This window comes from Drosophila erecta, unplaced genomic scaffold (assembly GCF_003286155.1).
Source record: "Drosophila erecta strain 14021-0224.00,06,07 unplaced genomic scaffold, DereRS2 tig00000000-arrow-pilon, whole genome shotgun sequence".
In the NCBI taxonomy this organism is placed as follows: Eukaryota; Metazoa; Arthropoda; class Insecta; order Diptera; family Drosophilidae; genus Drosophila; species Drosophila erecta.
Genome location: NW_020825194.1, coordinates 4,768,520 through 4,783,340, shown reverse-complemented (window position 1 = coordinate 4,783,340; position 14,821 = coordinate 4,768,520). Strand labels below are relative to the sequence as shown.

Sequence of the window (14,821 nt, the reverse complement as noted above, 5' to 3'; positions counted from 1 at the left end):
ATTTCTGCATTTACTTCAACCATTCTCATAAAATCTTCGAAATGCAGATATAATAATATGTGAATATGAACTGACTTTTCTAAAAATTTTTTTAAATCTAGCGACATGCAATATAATATAGCAATTCGTTAATCATCATGCGATGTAATTTTATGAATAAGTTAACCAATTTAGAATGGACCGAGACATATACAAATGTATTTGAGCTTGGCTACTAAATATTGCTGTTATATAAGGTATGGTCATGTGGTACATGCTAAACAGGCATCAAATAACTCCGATTGTTTATAATATATTTGTTTTTAGGAGAATATTTGAAATTAATTTAAAATTGCGTTTAATAAAAATATAATAGAAATTATTTTTAAATCCAACGGCATGCAATATAAAGCTGGTATTTATTTCTAATCTGCTTGGTATTATACATTGACCCCATCCGGTCACACTGGTCATGAATCAGAAACGCACTAATTAGTCAAAAAAACGGTACAAAAGATCGCTTAATTGCTGAAATTTCACCTGTCGCAGCTAATTTTACCAATCAGCAGTTGAAAATCAGCTATAGGCTACCCAAAAACCCCGAGGATTGACCCCAAAACATCGCCGCAAAGTGGACAACTCCCAGTTTTCGGAGCACCTGCCCCTCAAAAAGGAGCATCGCGAGAAAAAGGCGAGACTTCGCAGCAGAATGTCCTCGCTCTCCGCGTCCGCGGAGAATGTGTCCAGTTTGGGACTGGGAACGGGCGGAGGAGGAGCCAATTCCCACGACGGCAACTCCCAGCAGGGCTCCGGATCCGACGGAGGATCCAGTATGTGCCTGGAACTGGCCCTCGAAGGCGAACGCCTTTGCAAGGCGGGCGATTGCCGGGCGGGCGTGGCCTTCTTTCAGGCGGCCATTCAGGCCGGAACCGAGGATCTGCGCACTCTGTCTGCCATCTACTCCCAGCTGGGCAACGCCTACTTTTACCTGGGCGACTACAACAAGGCGATGCAGTACCACAAGCACGATCTTACGCTGGCCAAGAGCATGAACGACCGACTGGGCGAGGCCAAGTCCTCCGGTAATCTGGGCAACACACTGAAAGTAATGGGTCGCTTCGACGAGGCGGCCATCTGTTGCGAGAGGCATCTTACGCTGGCCAGGCAGCTGGGAGATCGGCTGTCCGAGGGACGCGCCCTTTACAACCTGGGCAATGTCTACCACGCCAAGGGCAAACACTTGGGCCAGAAAAACCCGGGAAAATTCGGCGACGATGTCAAGGAGGCCCTCAGCCGGGCCGTGGAGTTCTACCAGGAGAACCTGAAGCTCATGCGGGATCTGGGTGATCGCGGCGCCCAAGGACGAGCATGTGGCAATCTGGGAAACACCTACTACCTACTAGGTGACTTCCAGGCGGCCATTGAGCACCATCAGGAGCGACTGCGCATTGCCAGGGAGTTTGGTGATCGTGCGGCGGAGCGAAGGGCCAACAGTAATCTGGGCAACTCGCACATATTCCTGGGACAATTCGAGGATGCCGCCGAGCACTACAAACGCACTTTGTCGTTGGCCGTCGAGCTGGGTGAGCGCGAAGTGGAGGCCCAGAGTTGCTACAGCTTGGGCAACACTTACACGTTGCTACACGAGTTCAACACTGCCATCGAGTATCATAATCGACACTTGGCCATTGCCCAGGAGTTGGGTGACCGGATTGGTGAGGCTAGGGCCTGCTGGTCGCTGGGCAATGCCCACTCTGCCATCGGTGGCCATGAGCGGGCCCTGAAGTATGCGGAACAGCACCTCCAACTGGCCAAGGAGCTGCACGACCCGGTGGGTGAAAGCACAGCCAGAGTGAACATCTCCGATCTGCGAAAACTGCTGGGAATGCCCGATTCGGAGCCATCGCCCACCGAGGAGGAGGCTCGATCCACCGCCTCCGATCACTCGGCCAGCGGAAATCAGTCGGACGGATCGGAGAACTCCCAAGGAAGAATGGTGAGAAAAAACAAGCTCTTAAAACATTACAAAAAGCAATATGAATGATTCCTGAGGTATTTTTAAACCATATTGGCATTCAGTTTGTTCTCTTTCTCGAAGTGGACACCTGCTGTTTGCAGTGTTTGCCCCTTTATGTTAGGGTAAATATTTATACTTTGTACCAAAACACATCGTTAAACTTTCAGTTTGAACACATGCTGAGAAATTGAAACCCTGAAAGATACATAGCTAAATTTATTACTTTAATTGCTTCCCGTCAGGTGCGCGTTCGTCGCCAGAGCATGGAGCAGTTGGACCTGATCAAGATCACACCCGATGGAAAGCGCATGCAGGAGGAGAAGCAACGAGCACAGGCGACCCGAAAAGCCAAAGACGACGACTTTTTCGAGATGCTTTCGCGGTCGCAATCGAAGCGCATGGATGACCAGCGCTGTTCGATCAAGGTGAATCCCGCCGGAGCTCCGGCGGTGGCCACTGGCGCCACACGTAAACCGCTGGTGCAGCAGAACTCGTTGTTCGTGGACCCCACCAACCTGCCTGGCCTCAAGTCGCCATCGTCGGCGAATCCGTCAGCCATTGGACATGGGCCGCTCGCCAGGAGCGCCACCACTACGCAGCAGCCCGATGATGACTTCCTGGATATGCTAATGCGCTGCCAGGGCTCGCGGCTGGAGGAGCAGCGGTCCGAGCTACCGCGCCCCAATGTCACCATGGACGCAGAGGCGGAGGCACCACCGCGATCCGCACCAGAGGCTGCTGCTGCTGGAGCAGCACGTGGGCAAACCGGTCGCGGAGCAACCGTGCCCGATGAGGATTTCTTCTCACTGATCATGAAGGTCCAGAGCGGTCGCATGGAGGATCAGCGCGCCTCGATTCCGTTCCGAAATGCCAACAATAACAACAACAGCCGTAGCAACAACAACGGCTCAGCTGGCGGAGCTGGCAAGTAAAGGGGTAGAGAAAAAGTCCAAAAAGTGAGAGTCCAACCAAACAATCCTATAAATCCATCCCTGGCCGCAGCTCCTGACTCATTTCGTTGTAAGCGCATCTTGCGGCCACTTATTCAGTCGTTTAATTTTGGAAATTGGCTGCTAAACGTTTTGTTCTTTTACAAGATTTATATATACACACGTACACGAAATGCATTAATTTATGAATAGCAACTAACCACGTAACCAAATATTAGGGGCGTATAGGGCCTCGTAGACACGAACAGAGGGAGAAACTTCCATTGGATGCACACACTCATCCAGTCACGACTCATTACACACTCGACCATGAGCTGGCCATGATATTGAACGATCTGCACTCGAGTCTTACGATATTAACATTTTAATTGCATGTGCAAGTAGCCTAAGCCGATAATATACTAATCCAATTTGCTCAATGGACGGAACCAAGTCTTCTCTATGATCAATGATCTTACATTCTCGCAGCCGCATTCAGCTAAACACTAAGTTTTAAGTCCATCGTACCATCCTACATGTAAGCAATGCATTTTCCAAATCAAAAATCTACAGATATTTCCAATTGTAACCATGAGTATTGCATTTTTCTATCTATCGATCTGAACTCTGAACATATTTTTAAGCCACTTACAATTTTTGTTAGTATATTAGCAAGACACAAAGAATAGCTGCTCGGGATTCCATTTGAGGACCGGATGTTTTGTGAGCACTTAGCATACGATACGATATACACAACCTTACGTACACATATACAAGAAACATATGAACAATATATAGTTATACCAATGTCAAACGATTTTCCTCTGCGGGGATTGTTCTACACAAAACAAAAACACAAAACTGAGTTCGAGTTGAATGAAATGAAGCCAAAATTTACTAATGTTATACTTTTATGTAGCACAAGAGGTGCACTCATGAAGCTAATTGTAAAGATAGCGATTGATCGATCGTTTGATCTACAGCTACAAGAAAGATACCATACAGGCGGACAATTATGTCATGTATTATTAAATATTAAAATCAAAATTGTTTGCTGACACGTTCGTCTTTTTATTATTACGATTAGAGGACGGTTTTAGATACATATACTTTATTTGCGTTTTGAGAACTTATTGCTATGCGCAGAAAAACAATTTATTCGATTTTAAAGCTTTATTCATAAATTAATCGTCTTAGGTTGCTAGAACATATGCGATAAGTATTCGAAAGTGGGTTCCCTCTAGTCGCACTCCCCTTTTGGCTTAGTTGGGGCAGAATCAAGGCCTCTGATCTCCTCCCCCCTAAAAGTAGATCTTAAATTTGCTCTGTTTTATTTACAAATTGATTTAGATAACGCAGCAACGGAAGGCCTACGCCGCGAACCCCTTCTTGCTGTCCATGTCGGCGGCCAGCACGAAGATGGGTGCGGAGTAGTCCACAGGCTTGTCGCCTCCCTCACCCTTCAGATAGGGGTTCGCCGCCTTGAGGTTCCGGTTCCGCTTCAGCATGACGTAGACCACAAATATGCTGACCAGGAAGGCGGAGCTGGTGGCCATAATGAACAGCACCAGCTGGATGGACTCGTCCTGGGCGGTGGCCGCCTGAGCCACAGGAATGTGAGCACTGCGGTGCACAAAGTGGGAGCGGGTCAAGTCCGGCCGGAAGTGACCGCCCGCCAGACGGAAATCGCCGGCGGAAATGGCCGCCTCGATGGCAAAGGCCAAGTCCACCTTGGCCTCGTTGTGCAACTCAAAACGAACGATAGCGGATCCATCGAAGTTCTCCTGGACGCGCAGGTTTTCCACGGATTCGCCGCCAAGCAGCTGCTGCAGTTCGCTCCGAATGGTGTCGTAGGCATTCCTTACACTCCGGCCACTGCTGTTGGTCAGATGGAGTTCGATGGCCACCGCCTCGATCGGAACATGGCTGCAGCGACGGTCGCCAGCTCCAAAGACGTGGGTGGCCTGCAGCTGGTTTCCGGCCGCATCGACGCACCAGCAACTCCTGCCATTGCACTGCAGCGGGCGGAAGGCTCCCGCCTCATCGCAACTAACCGGGAATGGTGCCGTTTCCGCCAGGGCTCGACAACGTGTGGTCTTCAGCTCCATGGGCTTCAGCGTGGCCTGCTCCACGGATAACTGCGAGTCCAGCAGGGAGTTCGCCAGCTCTAGCACTCTCTCCGTAACACTGGACTCCGCTGCATTGGCGGTGGCGGGCAGAACCCTAGCCTCCAGCTCATCGAAGTCCAAATCCTCGCTGGCGACATCATTCAGCTGGGTGAGCTGGGCAATCAGCTGCTCCATCAGAGGATCTCCCGAATCGAATGCCTTGCGGTTCCTAGCCTGTCGGCTGTTGCAGATGGGTTCGCTTTCCCGGGTGAGGGTTCCTTTAAGAGGAGCCCCCTTCTTGTCCGCACACCAGCAGACTCCGGGCGCTTCCTCGCCAGCGGCTGCAGCTGGCTCAGAGGCAAAGGCGCGACTGACGATCTCCGTGTCCATGGGTTGGGGCTGCTTGCCCAAGCATTGCACGGGACTCCAGTGGCCGGTGACGGGATCACAACGCGGCTGGAACCAGACGGAGGAGTGTCCTGTTCGCTGGGCAGCCAGGCTGTTCTTAAGTTTCAGTCGTTCGCATTGAGTAAGCACTGTGGACGAAATAAATATATGGGTTAAGGAGTTCCAAAACCAGAAGGAGAGACTTCCAACCCACCTGGACACACGGAGTGGCAGGCGAGTTCGTTGTGGAAGAGGTTCTTGGTCTGGCAGGCGGGTGCCTCGGAGTCGATGACCACTGGCAGACACTTGTTTGCCTTGGGGCTGAACCTATAGCGAGTGCCATTCCGCTCCGATTTCCCAGTGGCCAGACAGCCATTATCCATGGACTCGAAGCAAACATCGCGGGTCTTGGAGCAGCAAACACCGCGGTTATTGACCGGATTCAGCTGGCAGGAGTGGGTGGTGGGGCACACTTCGTGCTCATTGTGGGGTCCACAGCTCATGTCCAGGTCGCCTTGCTGGAGGGGATTGCCCTCGGGACAAACGGAGGCTCTTCTGGGCACACATATGGGCATCTTCGGGCACGGGCTGTCCACACATTCCACGGAGATCAGTTGGCATTCCTCGTGCGGGGAGCAGCTGACTTCATTGCAATAGTTTCTGCACTGGCACGTGGGGCAACCATTGGAGTCCATCTGGTAGCCACTCTCGCACTGCAGGCTGCAATTCGTCTTTGGGCACGCGAAGCTGGAGTTCTCCTGGCACTTGGGGGTTTGTGGAGACTTGACCCTAGTGCCAGGTAGGATTTTACCCTGAGCATCCACACACCAGCAGTGACCATCGGGTGAGCACTGGACCTGATCCCACTTGCCATTACCTGGGTCACATTGGGCCACCGCCATTTGACGGGCGGGGATTCCCAGCTCGGAACTCTGGTGCAGCTGAATGGCCTGCAAGTGCTGACAGGCGGTTTTCAACTGAGGATCCACACACTGGGTGCCACATCCGTTGGAGCAACAGCGTCGGGCGCCTTCACAATGGGCATCGGTGCGGCACTCATAGGCACAGGTATTGGCGTCCAGGTTGTCACTACCCGGCGGAACCAGGTAAGGACACTGTCCCGGCTTCCTGGGCAAGCAGGCGGGCACTGGAGGACAGTACTCACCCTCGCAGCTCACGTCCACCACGCGGCATTCCTTTCCAGAGCCGCAGGTCACACCCTCACAAGGATCCCGGCACTGGCAGGCCGGACAACGAGTGTCCGGATCCAGGGAGAAACCATACTCGCAACCCATACGGCACGTAAGATCCAGGCAGTCCAAGTCCTCCCTCAGACTTCGGCAGGTATCATCGCTAACATTGAAGCCCCGAGATCGGGGAATCTCTGTGCCGAAGCTGTCCACACACCAGCACTGCTCCACCTCCATTTCCACGAGCTCATTCTCGTTCTCCGGCGGCCTCTTGGATGCCGAGGCCACCTTCTTGAATTCCGTCTCGAAGAGCTGCCCCAATCCCTGCTGACGATCTGCACCCATGTCGATCACCTTGGCACTGCGACCCATGACAGGAGCAGCCATCTGGACTTTTAGAGCACTGTCCTCCACTCGGTACAGCTTCAGGCGTTCCAAGTCCCGACGAGATCGCTTGGCGGCGATAGGAGCAGCACTGGCCAGCAGCATCCTCATGCGCCGAATGGTATTCTCCTCGAGAATTTTGCGTTGTTCCGCGCGGGTGACCCGAACCTTCTTCAATTGACACTGGCGAGCCTCGTAGTCGCCATCGCTGGTGCAACGTGGCGAGGGAACCGCCAGCTGCATGCCCTCCTCAGTGCCCTCCATGCGCTCGGAAAAGTCCCTCAGATACTCGCACACTGTAAACAGATATCGTTTAGATTGGAGTACCATACGAAATCCGAGGTAAGCTTACTGGTTTGCTGATGCGTGCCCGTTGCCTCCTCAGCTGGATGAGGGTTTTCCGGCACTGGACAGCACACATTCTCCGTTTCCCGATGGAGTTTGGTGCACTTGTACTGCTCCGGACACATAATCCTGTTGCTCATGGAGCGACCCTGCTTGGACTGCGACTCCGGTGCAGTATCGAAGAAGGCAGTGGGCTGGAAGCTGCGTCCTTGCCGATCCTCGAAGCAATACATCACCTCACCGGTGGCGGGGTCTGACAGTGGGGTGCCCACATCGCAGGGATTGGAGTACACCAGATCGGGCTTGCAGACGGGCCAGGAGGCGCACAGGGAAGAACCGGACTCGCACAAGGGATCGGTGGCCACCTCGCAGTGGGAGCCAATGGAGCACTTGAAGCCATCGCAGGGCTCGGAGCACTCGCAAGTGGGACAGCCATTGTGGTCATTCTAGGTAGATATAAACATAAGGTTAGTGGACAGACTAGGTGGGATAACCAAATGTAGATCACCTTAAATCCGTACTCGCAGACGGCGGCGCAAATGTTGGTGTCGCACTGCTCCATCTGGAAACTCCTGGCGTACGACCTGCTGATCATGTTCTCCCATCCATCGCAGTTCACATTGCTGGCCGCTCCCATGGTCTCCTTGATCTTGTGACCGGTACGCGGATCCACGCACCAGCAGACGAGGCCGTTCCTAGAGCACTGCCTCGGGGAGAACTGACCACCAGGACCATTGCAGTCGGGCACATAACCGCGTCCTTCGCGTTCGTTAATCGACAGGATGTCGGCTAGGGCCTTGGCCTGGTGACAGCCTGTAACATTTCCCGGCTGCTGGCAGTTAAGCTGGCATCCCTTGGTGAAGCAGCACTTCTCCATGTTCCGGCACTCCAAATCGTGGGAGCAGGGTGAGCCGCACATGTAGCCCGTTCGCTCGGTGTACTGCGAGTGATCGGCAGCTGGACAGATACCGGGCTTCTGGAAGGTCAGCGCACTGGGGCAGCACACACCGTAGTCGTTTCCGGACTCCACCAGACACTGGTAAAGCGGTGGACACTGCGGCTTTCCCGGCTCCTGGCCACAAAGGAAAGGTCTCACGGTGTCATCGATGGCAAGCGGCAGTCCGGCGGGACACAGATTGGCCAGCGACCTGGCTTTCTTGCACGTGGGCAGTGGTGGACATGGCTCCGACTTGCACTGCACCTCCTGCAGCTGGCAGGATTGGCCACGAGGACACTCCAGTCCATCGCACGGGTCCCGGCAGCGGCAAACGGAGCATCCCGTGTCCGGATCCCTGGCGAAACCCGAGGGGCAGAACATGCGGCACGCGGAGGCGGCGCAATGCTTCGGCTCAGCGCACACCACTCCCGATCGCGTCTCATTTCGACTGCCAGGCAGCTCCACACCATAGTCATCCACGCACCAGCAATCTCGTCCAGCTTTTTCGTCCTGGCACTGGATGGCATCAAAGTCTCCGTTCTTTTGGCACCGCGGTACTCGCACAGAGGATCCTTCAAGCGCTTTCGCTCTTCTCGACTCCGAGCGCCTTAGGTGCTGGCAGGCCGTAAGATTGGCTTAGGGAAAAGAAAATGCATTTAAATAGTTAATGCATTAAAATTCAACAATTTGAAATAGTTTGAGTAAATAAATCTTATTTTATAGCTTTTCTACTTAGAAGCTCTTCAGGAAATTGCACTTTTCTCTTCATTCCTAACCAAAAATGGCTTAGTTTTTGTTACCATTTATTTGTAGAGAGGAAAAAGAGTCTGACACACTTTCGTGTTATTCAACCGACGAATCGCAGCTACGACAATTTCACTTTTATTTATTTTTTTTTGAGGACGTGACGCGTGCGCTGAACAAAATCGCGCCGTCTATGAAAACTGCAAAATTGAAATTAAATATACAAAATGGAGGGCCCAAAGGCGGCGTTGCTGGAATTGTTGTTACAGTGCCAGCCATTTGCAGCCGTGCTCTTTATTTTTTTGGCTGCTCCATGGTCAGATTTGAATCGAGCGTTTTGTATGCGCACAGCTTGTCCACGAGGCGTATAAGCAATTCGCTTCAAATGGGCTCGGATGCTTTGAGCATTCTGCTTCGGGAAGAGCCAGGCCATTATGCAATTAAGGTGAGTGATCAACCCGCCCCCATTGCCTCATGCCGCCCCCAAATTGCGCCCCCATCCCCCACTCCATTCGGCTGTCCAGCACGCAACGCTGACTTCGGGGTTGCGACAGCTGAGCTTCAGTTGCGTCAATTGCAGTCGCAATTGCTGGTCACTTCCTATGCACTTTCGATGTACGAGTATATATTCAATGCATCATTATGCAACTGTCAACGGCAATAAGGGTACTGAGCATTTTGTGTAGAAGACACTGTAATGTGTGTTATGTTTTGTCATATCAGTTTCGTTTTCTTTATGAATTAATATCCGAAAAACCCTCAATTAAGGCAATTTTTTCGGTATACAAGCATGCGTTTTGTGAACAAGTTTCGGTTGTGGAAACGCTGAGTAATCGCTGAACTTATCACCGTGGATTTCTTTTTTTCGCCGCACATCCGCCTCGGCTCATCCGAAATATTTATTTATTTTTATTTACTTTTCACTGGCTTTCTGTGCGGTTGTTGCTTTTATTTTTCTGGAGTTTTCGCTAGAAATTGAATGAAAGTTTTTTTGGCAGCGCCTCCAGCTCGCGTTGACCATCAATTTGTATTTGCCGTTTGGTCAACAGACAGCAGCAAAATCAAAAAAAGAAATGAAAATGGCTTTCGGTTTCTGTGGCGAGTGGAAAACAGCACCAGCAACAACAAAGCAAAAGCCGTTGGGGCAGCAGGCAATTAAAGCTGGCCAATGATGATGATAATCAAGCAGAAAAACCGCGGCCACTCGTATTCTCGCCACCCAGGCCAAATCGAGTTTGTCGCTTAAGTCTTTCGTTTGCTTTCCGCTCGACAAAACAAAAATAATGGCACTAAAAAAGCGAGTATAAGACAGAACCGTAACGAAAACGAAATCAAAGCAGCAAACTGGTAAGAACCCCGAGAACCGAGAATAGTTGGCCTATTGTGAGCCAGAGTTGCGACTGGGTCTGGGTCTGGGACCTCTTTTGACCGACTGACACAGTGGTTGCTGCACTTAGAAGCCGACTGGCTTTGTTTCCCTTTTGGCGCAGTTCTTTTTTCCTTTTTTTTGGCGGCGACTTAACGGTGGCCGGCGCATTTTTCTGCTAAGCGCTTTTTAATGATGGCGTGCCATTTTTCACACCACCCAGACACGCCGGGTTCTACATTAATTACGAATTACGAGTTTCCACACGTCACGTTAAATATGCAGCTGCAACCTGCCACTTGATGAGCCAACAAATGGTCCACATTCGCCCGTTGCGGGTTCAATGACTGCTTTTTGGCCAAAAGAAGAGCAAAGGAAAAATGATAAAGTTCTGGCTCAAGAAGTCATTGACTTGCAACCCCGTCATTTTGGCATTACACGGCACAAAAAGCGAGGGAATTTCACATGTCTGACAATCTAATTTTATGGGTTTTGTTAATTATTATTATTATATTATATAAATTATATAAGAATCATAAATACTGGTAGTATGAATGCTTAACATTTTCTTTCTGTGCACTCACCATTTGATCGCTTGGCCTCCGAAACCTGCAGAGCCAGCAAAAGAAGCAAAAGGCAGCCGGAGAAGAGTTTCAGCCAACGTTGATCATAGTGCGCCATTTTCGGGCATCCAAGAGTTGCCAAAAATTTCCTGTTTTCAGCCGCTGTTGCTAAAAAAAATCAACAAAAATAAAAGAAAGACAGAGAGATCGTTTGAGTGCGTGTGTAGTAGGGTTGAGTGTGGTTGCTAAGCTCGATGGTTTGACGTCACAGGGCGTGAGACTCAAATTTTTGGCTAAACACTTTCACTATCAGCTAGGCATACATTTGCATCTGCTTTCCGGGGCGCGGCAAAGAATTCGAAGCGATTCAATTGCGTAACAGGGGGGGATTCAAATCGCTATAATCTCGAGGGGTCACGAACCCATACGAATGCTGGCTTCTTTTTTGGAGCCCAACTGTCTTCGCTTTACGGCCGGGTGATTAATCTGCGCAGACTTTGCCGCTGTCGTTGACGTCGCTGCGCTTTCACTTTGCGAACAAAAACAGCCAACGAAACAGACAAACCACAGCAAACAGCCAGTCAACTTTATACACCATTTATTTTTATTTATTTTTTAACTTCTCTTCAAAATTCACTTTTGCGCCGTGTGTGCGAGCGTGCGTTTTCCGGTCCATTGAAAATGGCTCAGATGCGGCCACTTTAATGACACCGAGGATTTTCCCTCATTATGCCCGGCCAATTATATAATGCATTCATCCCGTGGTGGTTGGAGATACGAAATGACCATCAGACAGCTAAAGAAAAAAGTTTGTGGCCTAAGTCTTTTGATTTTTACTTGGGCGATTTTGATTTGGGTGAAAACTGTGTGAATCATTTTCTCAATGGCCGGTGGCCGCATTTGCAATTGGCCAAACATGAAAACATGCCAACACCTGGTCGATCCACAATGAAAATTTCAACACGGAACTGGCGGCGGAAAAACCGAAATGAAAAAAAGCCAAAAAAAAATGCATTTCGGCTTGTTGCATGTGCTTTGCAAAAACCAGGCCAGCCACATTTTCACTGCAACAGAGGCAAAATGAAAGCCTGGTGACTTGAACTTGGGCCAAACTTGGGCGCGCCTGCCAAAGATTTCACCTCGACTGCAAAAAGCTCGAAAAACCTCAACATTTGGCTCTCGGCCTTATCGTTTGTCATTGAGGAGGAGTCAAGTGTGGCTAATGGGTTGTGGGTACTTCGGTTGGATGACCTGCGCGGGAAGTCTTGACCCTGCCTGAGTACAGTGCAAAGTTACTAGAGTGTAAAGTTAAATGATAGGTGAAATGAGGCCACATGTCAGTCTGCGGAGGATTGGAGCTGGGGAACTGCATAACTGAAGGGATTTCATGGCGGCTTTGCGTCTATCGCACTTCAGACGGTTATACTTGTAATCCTATTACATATGTGAGTGCGAGTACTTAACTTGGGAACTTGGAATTTGATATCAGCCACTTCAAACACGAACTGTACGTGTAAAGGGAATTTCTTTGCCAAATTACTGATTTATTATTGAAAAACAAATTTTAAAGCTCGACATCTGCATACTTGGCCTTTTCCACGACCTCCCCCCTTTTATGGCCAACTTTTTAACGCAGTCTCACTTAATCAGGCAGTTAAATCAGAGATCGATAGAGGTCACCAGCTGTAGAGTAAGTTCCCTAATCTTTAATTGGATCGGCCCAATGCTGAACCCATGAGCCATCTCCATTTTCCCTGCGAAAATGTTCCACTTTAAAGTCAAACTGCGAGTCATACAGGTATTTTTGGCTCTTTTCCCTGGGCTGTTGGCTTATTGCCAACTTTTTCAGCTGCAGCTACAGTTAACTTCAGTTAGACCACACTTGCGAAATGGTTTTTTGGGCTTACGCCTAACGGTTCGGCTTGGACTGGCGCAGTTAATGTCGTTTCTTCTATGGCTCTTTGGTTTTTAGAGCCGTTTAAATTGCGCATGTCGAACTATTGGGGGGCTCAAAAGCCCAGTACTCTGACATAATTTCGTAATGAGCAAAATATGTGAACAGAATGCGTTGTTTACTTGGTTATTCCAGTTTTCGGAGAACCGAGAAGCCATCGCACAATCGATCGTAAATGCCAATAGTTCACCTTGAGCTTTCAATTAGCGTATGTAGGCTCATTTAACGATTGAGATGCTGGACTATTTGAGTGTCCGCCACCTTTGACACCTTTACGAGGAGCACTTAAAGCTCGGATTCAATTTCAATTAGCCTCCGGAGAGGTCCACACCCTTGGCTCGCCAACAAACCTGTTTAATTCGGATGCTGCTGCGGCTAATCCAATAAAAAGTGAAACTATTCGATTCGGAATTCGGCTATGGTTTTGGTTTTGTTTTCGGTTTCAATTTCCAGCGGTATGTGCGTTAATCCAGGTGCACAGCTGGCCAATGCTATGGAATTAGCAAATTTTCACTGAATTTCACTGGGCTCACGGCTCACACAGTTGGACTTTTTGTTGTGCCAAATTCGGTTTTCACTGCGATCACTTGGGCAAAAAACTCTCTCGCGTTTTTGAAATTTTCACTGATACGCGGCGGCAGTTCAAATTCGCGTGCAACCTCAACGGCGGGCGTTGCGCATTTGAGCTTTTGCAAGTCTTCGCGGCGGCCTAGTAGCTCCCCAGTTGGCCAAGACGGCTCCAAACAGTTCGATCGAACATGTTGCGACTGCGAAGCGAGCTGCCAAAATCCAAAACCCAAACAGCCGAGCTCTAACTGACTTAAAAGCCTCTGACGCATCGGGGGTAATGCTGCAAGGCCGGTCTTTTAACTACTAACTATTCGAAGTTATGCCCCCAAAGTTTTAATTAATATATATATTTTCTAACGACAATTTCAAACAAATTATTTGTAATAAATTATATAACTGAATTGCCTTTGGAAACAATACAAATTTCTCATTTGAAGCAGGAACATTCAAAAGTTAAGATAAGCCAAGGTGGAGTGTATTGTTATCGGTAAAAAATGTTATGTAGCCATTTAATGCAAGCAGTGCTATTTTTATGGGGGCAACAAATTAAAATATTTTTTTGAATAATTACCAGGCCCAAAATGAAACGAAGCAATTAGTGTGTGACCCTTTGTCTGGGGCTCGTAAAGTTGTTATGCTGCTGTTAATGGGGAATTTTGAAATATGCTGCGTAGCTGGTGGCGTTGGAGTGGGCTCCTCCCATATGTGGACACTTATTCATGCTCCAATTCCAGTCCAAACAGTGCGCGTTTGGTTCTGGCCTAGACTTTGGGCCTTACCAGCGTTGATTCATAACGATCGGCTAATGCTGATTATTATTTGCCATGGAGCGCAATAGTTCACTTAACCTAGTGCGTGTGGCCTTCGCGGGCCAGAATTAGCTTGGCAGTGGGTAAAACCGAATCAACTGGCCCGCACAGCGACTGACTCAACTTGGATATGCACAAAATGTATATATAAAATTTTGATGGTGAAGACGTCAATGCAGGCAAGGGCGTGGAATTCCTCTGATGTATGTTTTGATGGAGATCTTTGGTGGGCAGCACTTCCGCTTCGTTCGGATTTCGCACGCTTTTGCCAGCGCTCGCCGCCGTCGGCTTTCTTCTTAAATTTCATTAATAAAATCGTCATCATTAAATTAAATGCGGTGCTTGGAGATATCGTGCCACAAAAGCCACACAAATTGCCAAAGATGTTCGAAAAAGCGAGTGGGGGAAACAGACAAACAGACAATCCGAGAAAGAAACAGGAAAGGGCCACCCCAATCCCAACATCCGCGTACGTGAAAGAGAGCTTCCACGGAGCAGCACAATTACTCCAATCGAACCTCGACCTGAATACACAGCTC

General features: G+C 49.5%; 2 protein-coding genes across 2 annotated transcripts; one reads left to right on the top strand and one right to left on the bottom strand.

Moving 5' to 3' along the window:
- Nucleotides 1-406: 406 nt before the first annotated feature.
- Nucleotides 407-3,729, top strand: LOC6554355 (G-protein-signaling modulator 2). Its single transcript, XM_001981494.3, has 2 exons — nucleotides 407-1,975; nucleotides 2,239-3,729. The coding sequence occupies exons 1-2, from the start codon at nucleotides 689-691 to the stop codon at nucleotides 2,926-2,928; spliced, it is 1,977 nt and encodes a 658-aa protein (XP_001981530.1). The 5' UTR covers nucleotides 407-688; the 3' UTR covers nucleotides 2,929-3,729.
- A 253-nt stretch (nucleotides 3,730-3,982) lies between these two features.
- Nucleotides 3,983-13,585, bottom strand: LOC6554515. Its single transcript, XM_001981493.3, has 6 exons — nucleotides 13,254-13,585; nucleotides 10,971-11,117; nucleotides 7,848-8,911; nucleotides 7,347-7,785; nucleotides 5,635-7,290; nucleotides 3,983-5,569 (listed from the first exon to the last, which is right to left on the bottom strand). Exons 2-6 carry the CDS (start codon nucleotides 11,065-11,067, stop codon nucleotides 4,296-4,298), a joined length of 4,530 nt encoding a protein of 1,509 aa, XP_001981529.1. The 5' UTR covers nucleotides 11,068-11,117; nucleotides 13,254-13,585; the 3' UTR covers nucleotides 3,983-4,295.
- Between the last annotated feature and the right edge of the window lie 1,236 nt (nucleotides 13,586-14,821).

Bases quoted from the DNA above. Each gene is read 5' to 3' on its own strand.
- LOC6554515 (XM_001981493.3), bottom strand. From the start codon at position 11,067: ATGGCGCACTATGATCAACGTTGGCTGAAACTCTTCTCCGGCTGCCTT. The intron at 8,912-10,970 runs GTGAGTGCACAG...CTTTTCCCTAAG, and splicing joins GGAGGCCAAGCGATCAAATG to CCAATCTTACGGCCTGCCAG. The intron at 5,570-5,634 runs GTGGGTTGGAAG...TTTCGTCCACAG, and splicing joins CTGCCACTCCGTGTGTCCAG to TGCTTACTCAATGCGAACGA.
- LOC6554355 (XM_001981494.3), top strand. From the start codon at position 689: ATGTCCTCGCTCTCCGCGTCCGCGGAGAATGTGTCCAGTTTGGGACTG. The intron at 1,976-2,238 runs GTGAGAAAAAAC...GCTTCCCGTCAG, and splicing joins AGAACTCCCAAGGAAGAATG to GTGCGCGTTCGTCGCCAGAG.